The sequence below is a fragment of the Mus pahari genome, chromosome 13 (assembly GCF_900095145.1).
Source record: "Mus pahari chromosome 13, PAHARI_EIJ_v1.1, whole genome shotgun sequence".
NCBI classification, from domain to species: Eukaryota; Metazoa; Chordata; class Mammalia; order Rodentia; family Muridae; genus Mus; species Mus pahari.
In genome coordinates, this window is record NC_034602.1 from 79,525,505 (window position 1) to 79,546,785 (window position 21,281).

At 42.4% G+C, this 21,281-nt stretch overlaps 2 protein-coding genes across 2 annotated transcripts; both read left to right on the forward strand.

Annotated features, from left to right (window-relative positions):
- Positions 1 to 6,402: 6,402 nt before the first annotated feature.
- LOC110330904 (growth-regulated alpha protein) lies at positions 6,403 to 8,187 on the forward strand. Its single transcript, XM_021211213.1, has 4 exons — positions 6,403 to 6,537; positions 6,628 to 6,751; positions 6,865 to 6,945; positions 7,583 to 8,187. The coding sequence occupies exons 1-4, from the start codon at positions 6,468 to 6,470 to the stop codon at positions 7,596 to 7,598; spliced, it is 291 nt and encodes a 96-aa protein (XP_021066872.1). The 5' UTR covers positions 6,403 to 6,467; the 3' UTR covers positions 7,599 to 8,187.
- Positions 8,188 to 18,726: 10,539 nt separating this feature from the next.
- On the forward strand, positions 18,727 to 20,355 carry LOC110330950 (C-X-C motif chemokine 2). The gene is made up of 4 exons (XM_021211263.1): positions 18,727 to 18,820; positions 18,906 to 19,029; positions 19,147 to 19,230; positions 19,977 to 20,355. The coding sequence occupies exons 1-4, from the start codon at positions 18,742 to 18,744 to the stop codon at positions 19,990 to 19,992; spliced, it is 303 nt and encodes a 100-aa protein (XP_021066922.1). The 5' UTR covers positions 18,727 to 18,741; the 3' UTR covers positions 19,993 to 20,355.
- Positions 20,356 to 21,281: the final 926 nt, after the last annotated feature.

A 21,281-nucleotide genomic window follows, 5' to 3' on the forward strand; every position in this document is an offset into this window, starting at 1 on the left:
CTCTCTCTCTCTCTCTCTCTCTCTCTCTCTCTCTCTCTCTCTCTGTGTGTGGGGGGGTGGTGGTGGTGGGGGTTGGGTTATGGGTGTATGAAGACGCGTGTGTGTGTGCAGTACCTATGGAGTCCAGGAAAAGGTGTGAGATCCTCTTGAACTGGAGTGACAGACAGGCTATTCTGAGCCATCCCATGCGGATGTTGGAAAACAAACTCTGGTCCTGGGAAAGATCAGCATGTGCTCACAGCCACTCAGCCATACCTCCTGGCTCACAAGGGATTAAATTTCAGTTTTATCTAGTGGGAAGTGGGGTGTAGTACTAAGATATGATAATTTTATTTCTTTCTTCACCTCTCTTTCTTGTTTGCCAGAAGAAACATCTTTAGTTAGATAATAGAATAAATGGCTGGGACCCAATTGACCAAAAGATTCAAAGAAAATTTGCTAAGCCAACCAATGCTGGTGCTATGTTAATCTTTTATCTCTGTTGTGAACATTGTCACACTGCCAATATGCTCAGCAAGAGCATCCGGAGCAGCCATTCCTGCCAGGAAAAGGCCAGGCTGGGCAGCAATTTACTGTAGCTCTCTGCTGTGCAAACTTTTAGGGAGTGATGAAATCTGAGGAGCATGTTCTTTACTTGGCTTATTTTCTTCCTGACTGGAAATATTCAGCAAAGTAGCTCACAGTTGGGGCTGTGTGTATGTGTCCTGTGTGTATGTATATGTGTCTGTCTGTCTGTGTCCAATGTTTGATGGAGCAGAATCCCTGAAGGAAGGGTTTTGTGGTTTCCAGGTTGATTTTCTTCTTCATCTTCTGACTCAAGCAATTACTGTTATACATTCATTCACATGTATAAAACACAAAAGGGCCACAAAACAATACTTTAGTGAAGAATACACAGTGCACTGTGATATTGTCCTTTAAGAAGCAGTTCTAGTCTACTATGTGTTATTCAATTATTTTTAAATATTGGTATTACCCACAAAAGTTATTTCAGGAAACAGTAATGTGGACTATGACCTATGGTTGTAAAGTATTGTTTGGGACTCTTCTTGATGACAAAACCAAGCTTGGCCAGTCTGTCCTGGGATTTCCTTCTTACCACTGCTTCCTCTACTTTGAGATCCAGTGAAGAAAGAGACCAAGTAAAAAGAGATGGGATGCATAGACCAGTCAGACCAGCAGTTCTCAACCTGTAAGCCAAAGCCCCTTTGGGGGGTCAAACATCCCTTTCACAGGAGTTGCCTGAAACCATAGGAAAACACAGATATCTGCATTATAATTTACAACTAGCAAAATTACAGTTATGAAGTAGCAACAAAACGATTGATGATTGGGAGCCACCACAACATGAGAAAACATATTAAAGGCTTACAGTGTTAGGAAGGCTGAGAACCACTGGGCTAGACCCTTCTCACACCTTGACACTCAACCAGAATTCCAACTCCTGACCTGGTGCTGGGCATACCTGAGAATTTCAGAGTGAATTTGAAGCATTTGGTGTTGCGATGGCCAAATAAACAACAAGAGTTCCCTAGTCTTGTTTCTGTTACTATAACAGAAAGCTACACACTGAGTAGCTTAGAGAGTGAATGAATTTACCTCTTACTGCTCTGGACATTAGAGGTTGGTGAGTTCCAGAACATGGTACTGATGAGGGACTTGCTGGGCATCATAATGTTGTCAAGGAGCAGGTCATCAGGTGAGGCAGAGAGAGAGGGAGAGAGAGGGAGAGAGAGAGAGAGAAGCAGGGAAAAGGGAGAGAGAGGAGGGAGGGGGGAAAGGAGGGAAAGGGAAAGGGAGGGGGAAGAGAGGAAGAGAGAGAGAGAGAGAGAGAGAGAGCGAGAGAGAGAGAGAGAGAGAGAGAGAGAGAGAGAGAGTCCAAACCACCCTGTTATCACCACCATCACTGCCTGCTGCAGCCAACCAAGTTCTAAAACAGCAGCATTAATCCATTTACCAGGCAGTGCCTTAGTCTCCTAAGCACATCTTGAAGGCCTCACCCCAAAGACCCTTACAAAGAGAAATAAAAATTTCAAAAGGAGCTTGGAGAAGGCAGCCTAAGCAGAGCAGAGGGTCTCTAGGCTGCAGGGCCGATGGAGGAAAGTATTGTCGTCACATCTCAGTGTGGGTTCCTAGAATAAACTGGAGAGTTGAAAAAGAAGAAAAAATCCATATTGTTCAAGAAGGAGAGATAAACACCTAAAACACAATGCGCAGACTTGATACGGATTCACAACCTGGCCGTTTCTTCTGGTCACGGGTTTTCCTGTCTAATGAAATACTGGCTTAAAGACCAGGAGTCAGTCTTGGATCTGGATGCAACGTCCCGATATGATCACACAGCTTCAGCTTTTTACCCACAATTCAGCAGGTCACGTGGAACCGCGTTAGCAGAGAGATAGACGAAAGGGCAACGTGCTTTGCATTCATTCTTCAAGAACAAGGGGCTTTTGAGAGGCCACTGGTCCTGCCAACACTGTTGAGAGCCCCATGCTTATCGCCTCTGCTTGATAGTCTCATACCCAACTGCAAGTCCTTTTACTTCTCATCCCTAGTGTTCCCAACCTCGCCTTTCTAACACCAACATTTTCTTTACCCTCCAGCATCCACTCACACTGCATCATTACGACTGCCATGATCCAGTTTTCATCTCTTACAAGGCAGTTTGCAGACATGACCCTCACCCCTGCACCAACACCAACAGTGTTTCTCCCCTCTTCAGAACATCTGAGTGCTTTGGGGGGCTTGACAAAGATGGTCTTGTTATAGCCATCTACACCCTCCAATTGCAGAGTGCCCTGAACGCATTATTTGGTTTTATGCCTACCTATTACATGCAGGCCTTTCATATAGTCCATGAGTGAGTCCTCTTTTCTAACCATCTGGCTTCCCTACCCGTTCTCATGACTTTTAACCTCTTCCATTTCAGAACCTTCAGAGGACTCATGAGCTCAATCTTCGAGAAGAGCCCCACTGCGGACATCATTCCCTCCAGAAAGTGCTGCATCTGAGAACACAGACATAAGCAAGCCCTTTGCCCAAAGTTTTACCCATGACCTTTTGCCTTTCTGTCTGTTGAACTTCGAGTTTATAGTAAAATCATTCAACATAGAGAATTAATAATTTCTTGGAGCCTCGCCATTTTCCTCTCTTGTAGGGAATCATTTCGAAGTTGTTCTCTCTACGGCTTAAGGTTTCCATCCTCACTAACTTTAGCCTGTTTCTATCCTCAAATTATACCATGCTGTTGTGAATGCAATTGTATAAATTGATACAAGTGTTTTAATGAAACAGTATAATGTGATGCCTTCTGAGCCTAGTGAGGCCTTCCCAGGTCTTGCAATCCTTTGGTCCATTAATGTCCACTACCTTTGGACCTTCAGAATTGTTTTCCCAAATCCTAGCCACAAATCCATCCTCTGGAGCACACAGCTTTTCTTTCACTGGTCTTGATTCCTCAGTACAGTAGACCTACTCCCCTTCTCCATTGTGACAGTTCCTAACCTCACTGCCCTGTATCCTCAGCATCTCTGTGGATATTTGTTTATTATATTAAAAAATTTAACTCCCTGTAACTCATGTGCTAAGTAAAAAGTCAATAAAACCCATTAACCTCAACAGATTTATTTATTACTTATTCAATTCATTTTTATTTACTCTGCTTAATTTTTTTATTGTGAGAAAATATCCACAAAATGTATCACAAAAAAAATGTACATCTTGGTGATATTTGTATAGTCTTGTGCAACCATCACCGCCGTCCATTTCCAGAATGCCTTCATCATATAAATGGAAATCCCACGTCCGTTTGATAAATTCCATGGCTGGCAAGATGGTTCAGTGGGTAAAATACTTGCTGTCCAAGCATGAAGACCTAAGTTCACATGTTCAGCGCCAAAATAACGACGAGGAGTGACTGAATGCCTGTGTCTCTATGACCACAGCACTGTGGAGGTCTGGATAGACAGGCAAATGCCAGGGTTAGGCAGCCAGCCAGTCTATCCAAAGCTGTGAGGTTAATGGGGAGCTGTGACCCCAAATCAAGGTGGAAAGCAATCAAGGAAAGCATCCCAGTGTCAGCCTCTGGTCTCCACATGCACCCCCCACATACATCCAACACACATGCCCACATGAACACACACACACACACACACACACACACACACACACACACAAAACAATAATAGTAAATCTCTAAATCCCTTTCCCCCGGGCAACCACTATGGTATGTTCTGTCTTTATGCCTTTCCTTTTACTGAATGGAACGTACAAAATGTTATTTTTTAATTTTAATAATTTCCTATCTTTCTGGTTTGCTTTCGTTAACAATACTTTCAGTAACTTTTACTTCAAGGATACTTTACAGATGTTAACTGGTTGCATTTTTATATTAGTTCTATGAGGGATATTTTTGAGACTTTAAAAAGATTAGAAATGTTTTACGTTGACTGTGTACATTCACTCAACCACTTGAGTGTGGATACGCGTATATTAGTTCAGGGGCTGGCTGAGGCTTCAGACGTTAGCTGTCCATGGAGCTGGAATTACAGAGGATAGTGAGCTGTCTGATAACTGAACTTACCTCTTTTGCAAGAACAGAACATGCTCTTAGCTGCTGAGCCATTCCTCCAGCCCCAGTGAGCTTCTATTTGAAAGAGATGACTCCAGTGAGTCGCTCTGTGATTTGCAGCTTGTATATCTCAGCGGCATCCAGCTATAGTAAAACAAGGGGGGATTCTCTTATCACGGTACGTTTCAAAACAGCTAACCTTAGGAAATTTGGAATCGGTTGTAGTGTTTGGTGAAGGACTCTCCTGTGCAGGTGGCTACCATTTCCTTGCAGAGTCCTCAGGGAAGGAGGGCGTGGGTAATAAGACCCAGCACAGGCTGGGTCTCTGAACTCTCATAGGGGCATTAATCCTAATCTGAGTACCCCACCTTTATGATCATTCAATTTGTTGCCAATGAAGTTGTAGAGCACCACTTCCCTCCCTTTATTCAGTAGCTTTTGCAGAACGTTTAAATAGCACCTGAATGCTAGCACATTTCATCTTAGTGTATCAGCTCTGTGAGGCAAATACTACTATTGGCTTTCTTTTACAGATGAGACACATACTTGAGGTTGGAGAAATTGCCAGTGACCATTCCATGGGGATGTGTTGTAGCTGAAGTTTTAATCCTAACAGTCAGACTGCCTCTGTAGCGCTACATGTAGAGCACACCCAGACAAAGGGTTTCTTCCATCCGATAGCTCCAGGTCTCCCTCACAGAGGCATAGAATCAATGGGTGGTCAGTTAGGATGTACATTCAAATACCAACAACAAAAAACAAACAAACAAACAAACAACAACAAACTGGAGACTGAAGGCTGCATTCAGGCAGATTCTGAAATTGTTTAAATAGAGAGCTACAAATATGTCAATAATTATCTAAGTCTGGTGTGTTGGCTCCTGAGTCTCAGAAGCACTTGGAAGGTGGGAGAAGAAGACTTGGAAGTTCAATAGCTAGTTCTAGGTCAGCCTGAGTAATAATAATAATAATAATAATAATAATAATAATAATAATGTTCAAAGACTCAGTTTTACAATACAGATAGATTCAGATAGCATGAAAATAGTTGTACAAGTAGACTAATAGTTATATAAAGCCCTTTGCAGTTAGATTGGTGCTTGTGACATCTGTGGCCTTATAAATCTAGGAACCCCCTCCTCAGCCCAGAACCCCCCCCCACACACACAGCTTTCCCGTGGATTTTCCTTAGTCCAGACAAAATATGTCCTGCCATACAGCAGGGTAGGGGTGCTTCAGGAACCACACAGGGAGTTCGGAAGTTCCGGGAAGTTCCCGAGCTCAAAAAACAAAGAGGAGATTGCTACAACATTCTAAAATAAACAGGGACCTAACCTTGGCAATGATCTTTCGCCTCACCCTCTTCATTTGCCTCCCTGATACAAACCACCAGCTGTGATTTACCACAAAAACAGTAGACAAAAGCAAACCACCTCACATGGGATAAGAGAGGGCAGATGTCTTTATACAGAATGCGTTAATCTGAGACAAGAAAGGAATCTGCAACACTCAAAAAACAAGACAAGCTTCCATCCTGTAAATCACTGCAGTATCTAGTGGAATCCTAGGTGGCGTGGCGCCCACGTGCACATAATGCGGGTGACCCACCTCGCCCTGGGAAGCACGTCACTCCCTCCCCTTTGGGACTTTGGGGCAAAAAGCAAAAATCCCAGAGTCTAATCCTTGGGAGTGGAGGGGGGGGCGGGGGGGGGGAGAGGAGCGATGTCCTTTCCGGTTGCGGGGAAACACCCTATACTCCGGGAATTTCCCTGGCCCGGAGCTCTGGAGTTTCGAGCATAAAAGGGGCTGGCGGGAGCCCTAGAGCTCCAGATCAGGAACTCAGAGCCTCTAACCAGCTCCAGCACTCCAGACTCCAGCCGCACTCCAATACAGCACCATGATCCCAGCCACCCGCTCGCTTCTCTGTGCAGCGCTGCTGCTGCTGGCCACCAGCCGCCAGGCCACAGGTAGTTCTCGCCACTGCCTTGGGGGGGAGGAGGGACCTCCGGTGAGCGCAGCCGCCCACAGTCCCGCTGACCCAGAGTCTTCTCCCATAGCGGCGCCGGTCGCCAGTGAGCTGCGCTGTCAGTGCCTGAAGACCATGGCTGGGATTCACCTCAAGAACATCCAGAGCTTGAAGGTGTTGCCCCCAGGACCCCACTGCACCCAAACCGAAGTCATGTGAGTATCTTCCCGCGGAGCTTCTGCCACTTCCAGAGTCGCCCAAACCCACCCTCGCCCCCACACTCCTCCTAGTGGGAATGCCTAACACATGGGTCCATCCTTCTCTGCAGAGCCACACTCAAGAATGGTCGCGAGGCTTGCCTTGACCCCGAAGCCCCTTTGGTTCAGAAGATTGTCCAAAAGATGCTAAAGTGAGTTGTGACTTGTGTTTGTTCCTGAGACTAGAGTCAAGGGTGGGAGTACTGGCATCTGACCCCTGAATGTTAATTCTATCAAGGAAAGTCCGTGTTTATCTAGAGGTCGGAAAGTTGTGGTTATTATTTTGGTAATTGACCTTAATTTGAGATCATTAATTGGTAGAGAATTAAATGCTAGAGAATTGTGTCCTCTTGGCTATTACCACACTCAAAACCCCTATGCAAATGGATGGTGGCAACAGTTCCTAAAAGATGGAGAAGTCACCAATAGCCTATAAAGTCCTTTTAGGGGCAGGGAAAACAAAACAACAACAACAACAACAACAACAAAAACGAGATCCTTGGCAACACATGCCCGAGCCTTCTTTTGCCAGTGAGATTTCCCTGAGTTCAAGGCTAAGGTCTCTGTGATTGTTATATAATTTATTGAATTTAAGCCAAGTAGGGGAGATAATAGCAACTATATCACAGAGTTGTGTGTGAGAGAGGATTAAAGTCACACTTGTAAATTAATCCATGGTAAAGTAGGAAGTGTAGACATGCAGAAATCCCATCTAGAGCCTCAGTGACTGGAATGAAAGAAGAAAGGCTTTGATGACTATTTGTAACAATGACTCTTTTCTGATTGCAGAGGTGTCCCCAAGTAATGGAGAAAGAAGACAGATTGTTCTGATGGAGCCTGTCTGGTGAACGCTGGCTTCTGACAACACTAGCTTAACACATTATACAATTTCTTTTGAGGGTCCTATTTATTTATGTATTTATTTATTCCACAAAGTGTGTGGTTTTTATTTTACATTAATATTTAACAGTATGGATACATTTCATCAATGGTAGCTCAGTTCTGATTGTTCAGTTTAAAGATGGGTAGGCTATAAATATTTCATTAAACTAATATTTAATGTCAACCACTGTGCTAGAAGGGTGTTGTGGGAGAAGAAACGCAGAGAGATAGATGAGAGTTTAGGATCATGTTTTGTGTTAGGGTGAGGACATGCGTGAGAGGCTGTGTTTGTATGTCTTGAAAAGAATGTCAGTTATTTATTGAAAGTCGTCTTTCATATTGTATGGTCAACACGGATGTGTTGAGGCTTCCCTTGGACATTTTGTGTCTAGTTGGTAGGGCATAATGCCCTTTTATATTCTTTACCAGTGTTTCTCCTTGTCTTGCTCGGGACAGAGAAGTTCAAAGGACTGTTACAAATGAAGTAAAAATAAAAGTTTTATTTAAAAAAATATCATGGATGCTTTTTGTCTTATTCTTCTTGACATGGTGGTTTATAATTAATCTTGTACCTGTGATGGCTGAAATTTCTTATGACTTGCGTACTTGAGGAGGAGCAATTGGTACCCCTGAAAATACATTCTGTGGTCCCACAACTTTCTTGATAAATCTAGCTCTATATAAAACATTGCTCTTTTCTACATTGGCCAATTTTTTTATTCAAAAAATTAATTTTTTTAAAAAAAGAAAAATAAAAAACCTCCTATGGCCAGACCACCCTGAACATGCCCAATCTCCTCTGGTCTCGGAAGTTAAGCAGGATCGGGCCTGGTTGGGACTTGGATGGGAGAGAGGGATCATGCCAAGCTGTCTAGACTGGCTTTGGACTCCCAGTCCTCCCACTGCAGGTTCCCTGTACGCCAGGATGACAGTTATGTAGAGTGGACACACCTGGCTCTGAAATTCTTGACAAACTCCTGAAGTCTTATAAACATGATAACAAGCCCTTGAGTAGGTGAGTCTTCCAAACTGTGTAATTATCTTTCCCTTTTAATGAGGTTGGTTACCAGAGGTGAACAAGTGAATTCTTTCTATGGACATTAAAGCCTTATGTTAATGAAAATGCTAATAAAAGTAATGGCATATACAGGTAAATACACACTGTGAAGTAAAAAGTTTAAGGAAGCAGAATGAGAGCTAATGAGAGGTATGGTTTCAAAATATACCATGTTTTATCAGTGGGTCACATATTAAGGGCAATGTAGTCAGGTAAGAATGTAGATTAGGATACCTAAGTGATGCTAAAAAAAAAGCAAAGGGAAAATTTAGAACTTAAAAAATATGAAAGGCAGATAAAATAGAATAAAAGAAATGATCTCAACCATGCATGCAAAAACCCGAAGAAATAACCTGAGGAGTGTCTGGGGAATCCAACAGGAAAATTCCCAAAGGTCAGGCTTAATTTCTCAACCCGTGGCACCCTGGGCTGGGCTGCTGGCTTGCTGTCATAGAAGATGTGAGAAAAGCAATGCATTGCAGAAAGTTTACGTACCACGTGATCAAAATTAATATCACCAGTTAGAGCTTTTGAATAACTGTGGTGCAGCTGCTGACAGAAAAAAGGATGGGAAAGAGAAGGGCTCATCAGTCACAGGGGTACTCTTCCACCTAATCCAGAATCCCAGAGCATGCAAGAGAGCAGCTCATAGATTCAAATTTGTACCCAACGAGCACACATGTCAAGATTGTCTATCTGAGGGACAAACAAGACACAATCAAAAACATATACAGATAAGAAAAGACAGAGAGATATGAGAGCCAGACACAATGATGTGATACAATGAAGTCCGGAATAGGAAAAAAGAAAAGACATGGATGGAATAGCGGTGGAATTTGAATTAGGACCGAGTTTAGTGAACAGCAGTGCACTGGGATCAGACTCTTGGTTTTGATAAAACCTCTATAACTATGTAGCATGTCGACAATATGAGACACAGAACAGAAACTCAGAGAAACTTCCCCTCACATAAATATTTTCTAATTCTAAAATTATCAATTAAAATTTCAAATTTTCAGCATGATTTTGGAAAATGCACAGTAAATAAAAACAACTAGGTGATAGACTTTAATACAACTGTAATAAAATTACAACAAACTTAAATGGAAATAACCCAATAACCCAATTTTAAAAATGGGGTACAGAGTTAAACAGAGAGTTCACAACAGAGGGATCTCAAATGGCCGAGAAGCACTTAAAGAAAAGTTCAAAGTACTTAGTCATCAGGGAGATGCAAATCAAAATGACCCTGAGATTTTACCTTACACCAATCAGAATGGCTAAGATCAAAATCTCAGGTGGCAGCAGATGGTAGGGAGGTTGTGGTGGGATGTGTTTATTGTTGGTGGGATTCCAAACTGGTATAACCACTCTGGAAGTCAATCTGGCCGTTCCTGAGAAAATTACAAATAGCACTACCTGAAGACTCAGCTATACCACTCCTAGGCATATACCCAAAGAATGCCTCACCATACCAGAGGGACATGTGCTCCATGATGTTCACAGCGGCCTTATTTGTGATCGCCAGAAGCTGGAAACAATCCACAACAGGAAAATGGAGACAGAAAATGTGGTTCATTTACACAATGGAATATCACTCAGCTATTAAGAATGAGGGCATCAGAAGTTTTGTAGGCAAATGGATAGAACTATAAAATATCATCCTGAGTGTGTGTCAAAAAGAACATACATGGTATGCACTCAATAGTAAGTGGATATAAGCCAAAAAGTACAGAATACCTAGGATACAACCCACAGAATTTAAGAACTTTCACAAGCAGAAAGGCCAAATGAGGATGCTTCAATCCCATGTAGAAAGGGGAAGGAATTAATCATGGGAGGCAGAGGGAAGAAGGAATTTGGGTGGGAGTGGGAGAGGGGAGGGGAAAGGGGCAACAGGATTAGGTATGGGGGGGGCAGGAGAGAAGCCCAGAGGGCCAGCAGAATGAATGGAAATATGTAGCCTCAGAAGATGAAAGATGGAAAGACATTCTAGAAACTACCAGAGACCTGGGAGTTGAGAGACTCTCAGGACTCAATGGGAGGGACCTTAGATGAAATGCCCCACAGTGGGGAGAGGGAACTCAAAGAGTTCACCTCCAGTAGATAAACAGTCACAAGAGGAGAGATGATGTTACTAACTCACAGTCAAAATTTCTGACCCAGAATTGTTCCTATCTAAAAGAACTGCAGGGACAAAAATGAAGAAGAAACTGGGGGAAAGGAGGTCCAGTGACTGGCCTAACTGGAGATCCATCTCATGGGGATACACCAAGGCCTGACAGTTTTACTGATGCTATGGTGTGCTTACATACAGGAGCCTAGCATGGCTGTCCTCTAAGAGGCCCAACCAGCAGCTGAATGAGACAGATGCAGATACCCAACCATTGGGCTGAAGTCAGGATCCCCTGTGGTTGAATTAAGGGAAGAATTGGAGAAGCAGAAAAGGAGGGAGACCCTATAGGAAGACCAGCAACACTCAACTAACCAGGACCCCTGGGAGCTCCCAGACACTGAGTCACCAACCAGGCAGCATAGAGGAGCTGGTTCGAGGACCCTGGCACACATATATCAGAAAACTTCCTGATCTGGCTTTTGTGGGAAAAGGTGTACCTCATCCTTGAGAGAATTGAGGCCCCAAGAAGAGGAGAAGGAATGAGACGAGGAACTATTGGAAGGGGAACCAGGAGGGAGGAGGGAGCAAAGGGTGGATTGTAAATAATAAAAACAAACAAACAAAAAGACTAAAAAGTCAAAGATTGGCTTGAAGATATTTCTTGAGTATTTGACTCTAAATAGCTTAAAATAAAAATAAATGAAAATGTCTCCCATCACACAAAACCTACCTGAAAGGAACTCAATATACATCATCAGTTACTAAATATTATTGATACATTCATAAACAACTGATCTACTAATGAATGTACATATAGAAACAAGCAGTCATGAATAAAGAATAAAGTCTGAGTCAAAATATAAAGGGGGCAATTATAGAAGAGACAAAGTTCTGTTTAAATTTTACAGATAACATTAAAATACATAAAAACAAGTTGTCAAGACTAACAAAAAGCAGTAGAAAACTCAGAATCCATAGGTATAAAGGATTTTTTTGTACCTGGTGTGATGGTGGTCCACATCTATAATCTCTGTGCTTACAGTGTCTATAGTAAAAGACTTGTCTTGGCTACATGGTGACTTAGAAGCCATCACAGGCTACATGAAATTGTATCTTTAAAAAAGGATTAAAGATATATAATTCACCTACCAGGAATGACATCTATATATTTTATCGGCATAGCCATCGTGTTAGCTTCCCATAGATAAAGATTCTAACTTTATCTTTAACTCAATTCTTAATAGGGAAGGTATTGAAATATTGCTAATAGTATGGAAAGGTTGAAAAATAGAATTGAGTTGGCTTGACTGACACTTCTAGATAGCTTGCCTGTGATTGCATAAGTCACAGAGGATGTGTTGTTGTTGTTTTGTTTGTTATTTCTTGTTTAATTTTACAGTGCACAAGAAACTTTTTTCTACAGGAGGCTTCATAATTGGACTTGAAGAATGTATCAAAGACAGAAAATGTTGAAATGTTACAGAAATGCACCAGGATCATCACTTTTTATAATGTTGTTGCCTTTCTTGTTGAAATAGATATGACCATACACTGTGCATGCTTGCTGTGGTTAATAACTCATCTCTCAGCTTCCTAAATTTGCTTTCACAATGCCAGAGTCATCTTGCTTTTTCATATGCAGCATAAACATCTAGTGTGATAAAAAAATATTACCATGGAGATGTGCCCTCATTCCTTATGTTTATTTTAGACGTAGTTTTGTCAATTTTGGAGTTCTCATATTTATTTCTTAGGTTGCATGACAGGAATTTAATGCAATTTAACTACGTGATGCTACCTCCACAAAAGGCTCTAATTTTAAAAAAGGAAATGGGAACACATAGTTTTGTATTAAGAGTCATTTTGTGCCAAAGTCTTGGAATATGCTCCAGATCTAATATATTAGACTAGCATTAGTTATTACTTAGTATTAATTAAAGTGAATTTTAAAAACTACTAACTACTGAAAGCAAAAAACATTCTTAGAGTAATAGTAGTAGTAGTAGTAATAGACTAGCTGTTTTAGTGGATAGAAGTATCCTACATGGAAAATAATTCTTTCTTTTCTGTTTTACTTTATTCATCTTTTACAAATATGTCACTATCTCTGATACATTATACCTAATAAATGTTTTTGGTTTTAATCTTCATAATCACTTTCTTCTCTTATTACTTTGAACAACGAAAATCTCTCTGTCTTCTCACCCTCCTCAGTATAGATAGCAGATAAACTTTACAGTGTGACATTATGCACATTGGCCACGGAAACAACTTTATGTGAGAGTATCAGCCTCCCAGTGGAAGTAATATCCAGAGGTATTGACAAGATTCTAAGGGTCACAGAGCTCCTCTTCCTGCACACAGGCTAATAAGAAGATCAAGAATGGGGGCGGGGCAGACTGGGTCTCTAAGGAGGCCATGTTTTAGGGGAAAAAAGGTGAAAAGAAAAAACAAAAGAGAAAACAAAAAGCTCTCTCACCTTTTTGTTCAAGACATGGCCTCCTCAGAGACACTTATAAGTGTCCCAGTGTAACAAACAAAAAGGGTAAACTGTGTAATGGCAGACGACAAAGAATGCTAGCTAATTCTCCACAGGCAGCTTTGATGAGCTCAGGTACTTATTATAATCTCAAGACTGAAAAAGGAAGGAAAAAGTTACTAGACATTAGCCAATAGGGAAGTAAAAATTTTCCCAGTTTGTTTTATTGGGAGGGAAAGGAAGTATGGGATGAAATGAAACTCTTAATGAAGTTGTGACCTTTTCTGGAGGAGGAACTATAGAATTTTATAGGAAACAATGACATTTGAAGCTAATTTAAAGAATGCTGCAATGAGAAAAGTGTGTGTGTGTGTGTGTGTGTGTGTGTGTGTGTGTGTGTGTGTGTGTGTAAAGCAGAAGTCAACACCATGTGGGCACAGGGAATCCAGATGCAGGGTTTCAGGGTTCTGTAGCACACACTTTGCTGACGGAGCCATCTCCCTACTCCTAATGAATATTATTTTCTTTAAGACTGTTGGTACAAAGCATGTCTCAGCATAGTCTTTCTTCTTTTGTCTTTCCCTATAACTGTGTCAAGATCTAATGAAATCCATGCTCTATGTGTAAGTGGACAATGGAATTCAGAATAAATGAATAATTTGTATTTAGTAAGGAGCTATATGCTGAAAAACTAAAATTGAAACACTAAGAATGAATTATGGGTTTCAGGTCTTTTTTTTAAATCTTGTTATTGATTATCCCATACTTAACATACCTTTACCTGCAACAACAAAACAGGTCAAATTAAGTGAATAACTAATACAATTATGAATATGTTACTTGGTCTTGAAAATTAAAGTATCTCATTTACTTTCAAGGCAAAATACCATTGAGTTTTGTTTGAAAAGATTGAATTTATCTTATACATTCCGAGAGAAGCTGGAAAACATTACAAACAGGCATGCCTCAGGAAGTCCAGCTTTGTGACAAAAAAAGTCTTTAGGGGAAAGTCTCAGGTACACTGATTGCTGAGTCCTGGCCCAAAGTCTCAGTGAACATGGGACATAGTCCAGGCAGGGTCTTGATCTTTTGAGTCCAGACTCACAAAGGACCCAGGGGAGGAGCTAGCCTGTGATCTTCTGCTGCCCCCACTTCGCCTATGCTCCTTTCAAACAAATCTTTGCTTGCTCTGTCCTCTCCCCTCAGAAGGTTCCCTGACTCTCAGAATTCTCTCCTCTCCCTGGAAGGCTTCTTTAACATTGTCATAACAGAGAAGGTCCCCTGTGTCTGACAGAGCTCACAATGCCACAGTGGAAACTGGATGAGTTACTGCTTTTCTCCAAATACCTTGAGTGTGTCTCATAGCTTATCACAACAGCGTCTCGTTGGGTTTTTGTGTCTTCCCCCTCAGGTCAAGAAGTCGAGGGTCATGGGGTATCCTACCTCTCTAGGTGTCCAAGGCACCTAACTTCATTCTTACATTACAAATCTTGAGAACCTACGTTGAAAATGCTGAGAGAAAAGGAGAAAGGAAGTTTAAAAGCAAGCTGAAATTTCCCTCTTGATAGAGAATCTATCAATAAGCGGAGTCCGTAACACTCAACTGCAGGCAAGATGGACTGAATGGAAAAGAGAATCAGTTTGTCTTTTTGTGATACTAAAGCCAGGTGAGAGTGGGTGGAAGGCAGAATTTCCAAACTCAAAGCTTACACCCGGTGACTGTTCTCACTCATACAGGGATAGGTGGCTTTTCTCTCTTTTGGCTCAGCTTCAAGCAGCCTCTCCCAGATCAGGCTCTGGCAGAACTCCAAGGTGCTGGGTTGCCAGCTGCGACCCAGCAGGAAGTAAGGACCTGTTTTTTTTTTTTTTTTTTTTTTTTTTTTTAATCATTTCCTGACAAAAAGGACCAGAGGGAATTTTTTCTGACTTGGACATGATTACTCATTTGCCCTCTGGCAAGCTTACCAAGGCCTCTACAAGGGTTAGGCTCAGGCACAAAGGACTGGCAAATGCTCCCTGGGTCTGTCAGCTTACTCCCAGAGCTGTGCCACTGATCATTTGTCTTGAATCCAGACTGGAAAGAGAGAGACAGCAGGGACTGGAGTCTTGCTTCTCAAAGGATAGTTGGGACTCTGTCATCAAAAGTCAGCAAGAAAATGCTTAGGGTCAGGCATAAAAGACAAGCAAGCATATTAGAGATGCACTCGTGGGTGCTTTGGATTGAATGAATTAAGAGATCTAGGGATGTTTTCGTCATTCATTTTAATTATATGCAGATGAGTGCTTGCCCAAATGCATATACGGGTACCACATGCCCGTCTGGTACCCACAAAGGCCAGTTCTGGGGAACTGGATAATAATCCTCTGAATAAGCAGCAAGGGCTCCTAACTGCTGAGTCATCTCTTCTATCCCCGAGGGATTTCATGCATCCTAATGATGTCACTATTGTTCCCTCAGCCAGATCCATTCCTAATTCAGGAAGCACTAACTGCAAGAGGGGCTGGCAGTGGAGACATCTTGATGCCTGGTGGCAAGTAGGAAAGCAGCATCGACCACTAGACCATCCCTGCAGCTTCATCTCTACGCTCAGGATGAGCACGGCTCTGGACTTAAAAGATCTCTCATGTGGTCCTCCTCAAAACAGAGAGACATAATAAGTACAGCAAAACATAAAAGGATGATAAATCAATGCCTAGTGGTGACCCCATTCCCTTCAAGTTGGTAGTATGACTTTAAAGTCTGGGCATAGAATTTGTCATTTGAGTCATACCAAATGGAACTGGCTGGAGGTGGTACTTAACCCTTCCAGAAAGAATTGAATTATTTTAGTATAATGTCATTTCTCTTTAAAGCTTCAAAAACAGCAAGTCAAAGGTTGTTAGGGACCGGCTATGAAGATGGGCATTGTGTTAGAAGAAAAAAAAAAAAATGCTAGTATTCCATTTTGTAAGCAACTGTTGATTTACTCTGTAGTTACTGGTATATATTTAGCAATTACTTTTTGAAACATTGTATGCTTCAGAGACTACTGTAGGAACCTAGGACTTTATTCTGTCCTCTCTATTTCCTTATGTCAACATATCAGATTGTACCTGGAAATCCCTACAGCAGACAGCTTCTGTTTTCTATTATCTTAAAGAGACTAACGGGCTGCCCAGCATCCTGATAATACTGAAGGCAAATATTTCAGTTAAAAACCTTGTAATGTGGTCACATTAAATCCACTGAAGTCTGTGAGCCTTATCTAGGCAGTTAAAACCCGTGGATGAAATGCCCATGAATCAAATGCCTCTTAGAAATGCCAATTTCCACCGACTTCAGTTCTGAAGAGGATATATATTAATTTGGGAGTGGGGAGGACAAAGCATACATATGTGTTAAATTAAATACACCATGTTCATTCTACAAATGCAAAGTCTTACTGGGAGTACAACACCCAGATGTTACACCACCGCACCGATTTTAAACGTTAGGAAAGCCGAAGTTGAGCTATGAGATACAAACATTAAAAAAAAAAAAATTCTCCCAAACCTATGAATCACTTATCTCAGGAAACATCTAATTCTTTATAATTTTTCCTAATAATTGAGATGAGTATGTTCATTCATATTTTGTAGTTTTAGTTAATAAGCCAATTGAATTAGGTAAGAGACTCATCTAAATTCTTTTTTTCCCCTGAAACAGAGTTTCATTAAACAGCCCCCATCGCCTGGAGCTCACAGAGATCTGGGCACCTCTGTCTGCCGAGGACTGGGGTTAAATGTGTTTGCCATCAACCCCTGCTCCAAATGATCTCCTAAGATGGAAAAAGAAACTAATAGAAAATTGTTTTGTTTTTCAAGAATTATTTGAGTGTGTGTGTGTGTGGTTTTTACTCTTAGGTGAGTCTTGTTTTAGTAATATGGAGGCAAAACCAAATTTTGTCTTTTATAACTTTAGCATTTAATATACACTGAGCTTTTCGAAACATTAGCGGTTATTCATCTGAATATTTTGAGATAGTTACTAGCACTTGGGTGCATTTCGGAGATAAGAAGTTAGCACATCGGTCGCAGGTGGGAGTTTGTGTCCCAGTACCTGGTGGCACAACATTTCCTATCTGGCAGCTTTGTATTTCCACCTGCCTTTCACTCACTTCTCTATAAAACAACCACAGAGGTCTCAGGCTCTCAGAGAGCTGCACTCAGACCCATGACTATCTACAACTTGTGTTCTATGTGACCAAGAACCAAAACCCAGGGTGAGAAAAATGAGCTAGTGAAAGACAAAGGTTAGAGCTGAGCGTTTCAATAGCTTGTCACAATCAGTGAACGTTCACTATGATCCTCTAGTGGAGAGATCAAATCACCGGGACACGAAAGGATGTATACGGTGGGGGGGGGGTAGAGAGAGAGAGAGAGAGAGAGAGAGAGAGAGAGAGAGAGAGAGAGAGAGAGAGAGAGAGAGAGATTGTAATCTGGCATTTAGATATTCCACAGGTACAGGTAGGTACATTTGTTAAGCAGACATGTGAAGGGCGCTACCTCCTCTAGGTGTCAGCACTGACTGGTGAGCAGACTGTCCCCAGGAGAGCCCTTGCCTCCTGCAGCTGGAGACCACCGAGAGACCACCAAGTCTCTGTTTCCTGAATTCATGAAAATCTCTTACACCCGATGTGGTGCTCACCAGCACACTGGAAGAGCCTCGGAAGTTCCAAAATTTCACAGAGGAAGTTATATGAGATTACAACACTTTGTCCTAGGTTAAACATGAATTAAACTTTTGACACATCTTTTCCCCCAAGCCGGGTAGAAGGATATGACACGAAATGTGATTTACTCGTGCTCAGTACACCACAGGAACAATGCACTCTTGTGTACAGCCTGAGATGACTAAATATCAACAGTGTACTTACGCAGACATAAATAAATCTTCATCTAGTATTATCTATGAGTATGTAACCAATAGAGAAGCACCCCCCCCACCCATCCCCCGCGCGCTCGCGCGCGAACACTCACACCTTAATTTCTCCAGTCCTAATGACTAAAGTTCCCCAAACTGCTAGGTCTCCACTGATGACATAGCTCAGTAACCACTGTCCTCTAGCAGGTGGTCTCTTCAGCGCAGACATCACTTCCTTCCTTTTGAGGATTTGGGGAAGGACATCCCAGGGTCCCGTAGTGGAAGGGCGGGGCAGTAGGATGAGACAGGCAGCTCACGCGCGCGTGTCCCCAACCCACTCAGCTCAGGGGCGGGGCTCTGTCCTTCCTGATGTGGGGACCCTGAGCTCAGGGAATTTCCCTGGTCCCCGGACTTTTCCAGACATCATGCATAAAAGGAGCTCTCGGCACCTCAGAGCCCCAGACTGCGCCTCAGTGCCTCCAGCAAGCTCCCTCCCGCGCTCCAGACTCCAGCCACACTCCAGCCTAGCGCCATGGCCCCTCCCACCTGCCGGCTCCTCAGTGCTGCGCTGGTCCTGCTGCTGTTCCTGGCCACCAACCACCAGGCTACAGGTGGGATAGGAGGCTGATGTTTCTGGGGAAGCCTCAGGTGGGCGCAGCCATCCCCAGCCCTCTAACCCAGTGTCTTCTCCTACAGGGGCTGTTGTGGCCAGTGAGCTGCGCTGTCACTGCCTGAAGACCCTGCCAAGGGTTGACTTCAAGAACATCCAGAGCTTGACTGTGACGCCCCCAGGACCCCACTGCGCCCAGACAGAAGTCATGTGAGTGTCTCCCTGGATAGCCTCTGCCATGGCCAGTGTTGCCCAGACCCTCCTGCCGCCCCATGCTCACCCCAAAGAAACCTCGTGCCTTATAATGATCCCCACTTCTCTCTGCAGAGCCACTCTCAAGGGCGGTCAAGAAGTTTGCCTCAACCCTGAAGCCCCCCTGGTTCAGAAAATCGTTCAAAAGATACTGAAAAAGTGAGTCGTGATTTGTGCTTACACCTGACTGGCATCCAATTTCTGAAAATTATAGCAGGGAAAATCAAGGTTAACTTCAGTTCAGGAACCTGGATTATTATTTTCATTGTTAACTTTGTCTTGTGAGCATAAGTTTGAGTGGATAGAAGAAGGATCCGACCAGCTCCTTTCATCCACACACAAAAGTCCTTTCTTAATGGATGGTCCCTGTGTGTCCCTAAGAATTAACTAGATAGAACCGGCTAGCGCTATTGTAAAGCCTGCTTTCTATTAAGATTCAATACTTCACCCCTACCCTTTCCATGTCTGTGAGCTGTAAAGTCTAACTCCTGGTTTTGGTCAAGGTCAGCCGCTAAGGCTTCCCAATGAAGAGCTGGGGTTTGCCGTGAGACGCTTGAAATTCAGGTGTAGGCTCTCGCTCTTATCACGACTGAGTTAAGTGAAAAAGCAATAGGCACTGTTCTTGTTTACAACCTACTCGAAGTCATGCCTTGACATTTTTATTCTTAACATCATTTGGAAAGGTTGAAGCTGGTACAATTGTAACGCCAGCACTACTATTCTAGTTTCAAAGGGCCCAGAGTGTTTATTGCTGGAAAGCCCAGCAATAGGTAATAGGTCCCTGGTGGGGGCTAGAGATGATTGCGTTTGGAGAATAAATCAAGGTCCAAGATGAAGTTAAAAGAAGAGGGCTCTGCAATCCACCTTTAAGATACCCACTAACAGCAACCGTTTTCTCATCACAGAGGCAAGGCTAACTGACCAGGAAAGAAGGAGCCTGGGCTGCTGTCCCTCAAGGGGAAGAACCAAAGAGAAAAGAAACCAACAGCACCCGGGAAGCCCAGATCGTGCCTGATGTGCCTTGCTGTCTGAGAGTTCACCTATTTATTTATCTATGTATTTATTTATTTATTTCCATTGCCCAGATGTTGTTATGTTTATTATGATATCTAAAGATATGCATTCGCTAATTCACTGTGATATCTTAAAAGGTCATTTTGATATGTTAAAGTTTATTTTAATAGTTTAATGTGTTCAATTAAAGTTATTTAACGTATATAGTTGGGAGGTGATGCATTTTTAAATCTATTTATTCATTAGTTTCTGGGGAGAGGGTGAGTTGGGCACGAGCTACATCACACCCACACTGTGATAGAGACTGGGGATAAGGGGTGGGGGTGGGGACAAATGCACCGAGAAGAGTAGAACGGCATTATTTAAGTTTCAGTGTTTCTGAACTGTATGTACAACATTTCTGATGCTGAATTTTCAATGTAATGTTGTGAGTATCCCTTGGACATTTTATGTCTTCCTTGTAAGGCACAGTGCCTTGCTTAGCAATTGTTTTGTCATGCTTTCTTGTGTCTTGAAGTGGACACATTTATTTATTCATGTTCTTTTACAAATAACAAAAAATAAAAACTTCTGTTAAAAAATATCTCGTGCTTAAGCTTATTTTATATTTCTCAATATTTTGTTCTTCCATCGTACCAAAGGTGTCAGGAATGTTTAAGAAACCATCTTTCCTGCAGGGACAGCTACTAGCTGGAGCCTCCCTTGTTTCTGTCAGGAAGGCACACCCGATGCCTTTCAAAGTCCCTGCAGGATTTGTCAGTGAAAGAATCCCTCTATAACATATTTTTTTTCCTAGAAACAACTCGAGGTTCAGCACTAGTCTGAGGAACTTTTAAAAAGTGTTTTTTAAAGCTCTCATTTAAATTACTTTACTAAACTTTTATTCGTGTGTGTGTGTGTGTGTGTGTGTGTGTGTGTGTGTGTTTATAAACAGGTCTTGCTTTCCTTCCTACTGAGGTTGATTCGGAACTGTAGTAGTGTGGCAGGTCCTTCCTCAAAAGTCGATCTGTGCAATGAAGATAAAGCTTAGGAAACATGAGATGAGCACTTTGTCAGTGTAAGAGACCACCATGGGGGCTTTCTCCTAGCCTCCAGGGAGAGTTGGCTTAATTTCCAGAATTGCAGCACTTTTCTAATGTTGCCAAGTCTGAATGCTCTCTAAGCATGTCAGTGTTAATGTAAGCTTCCCAGACAGG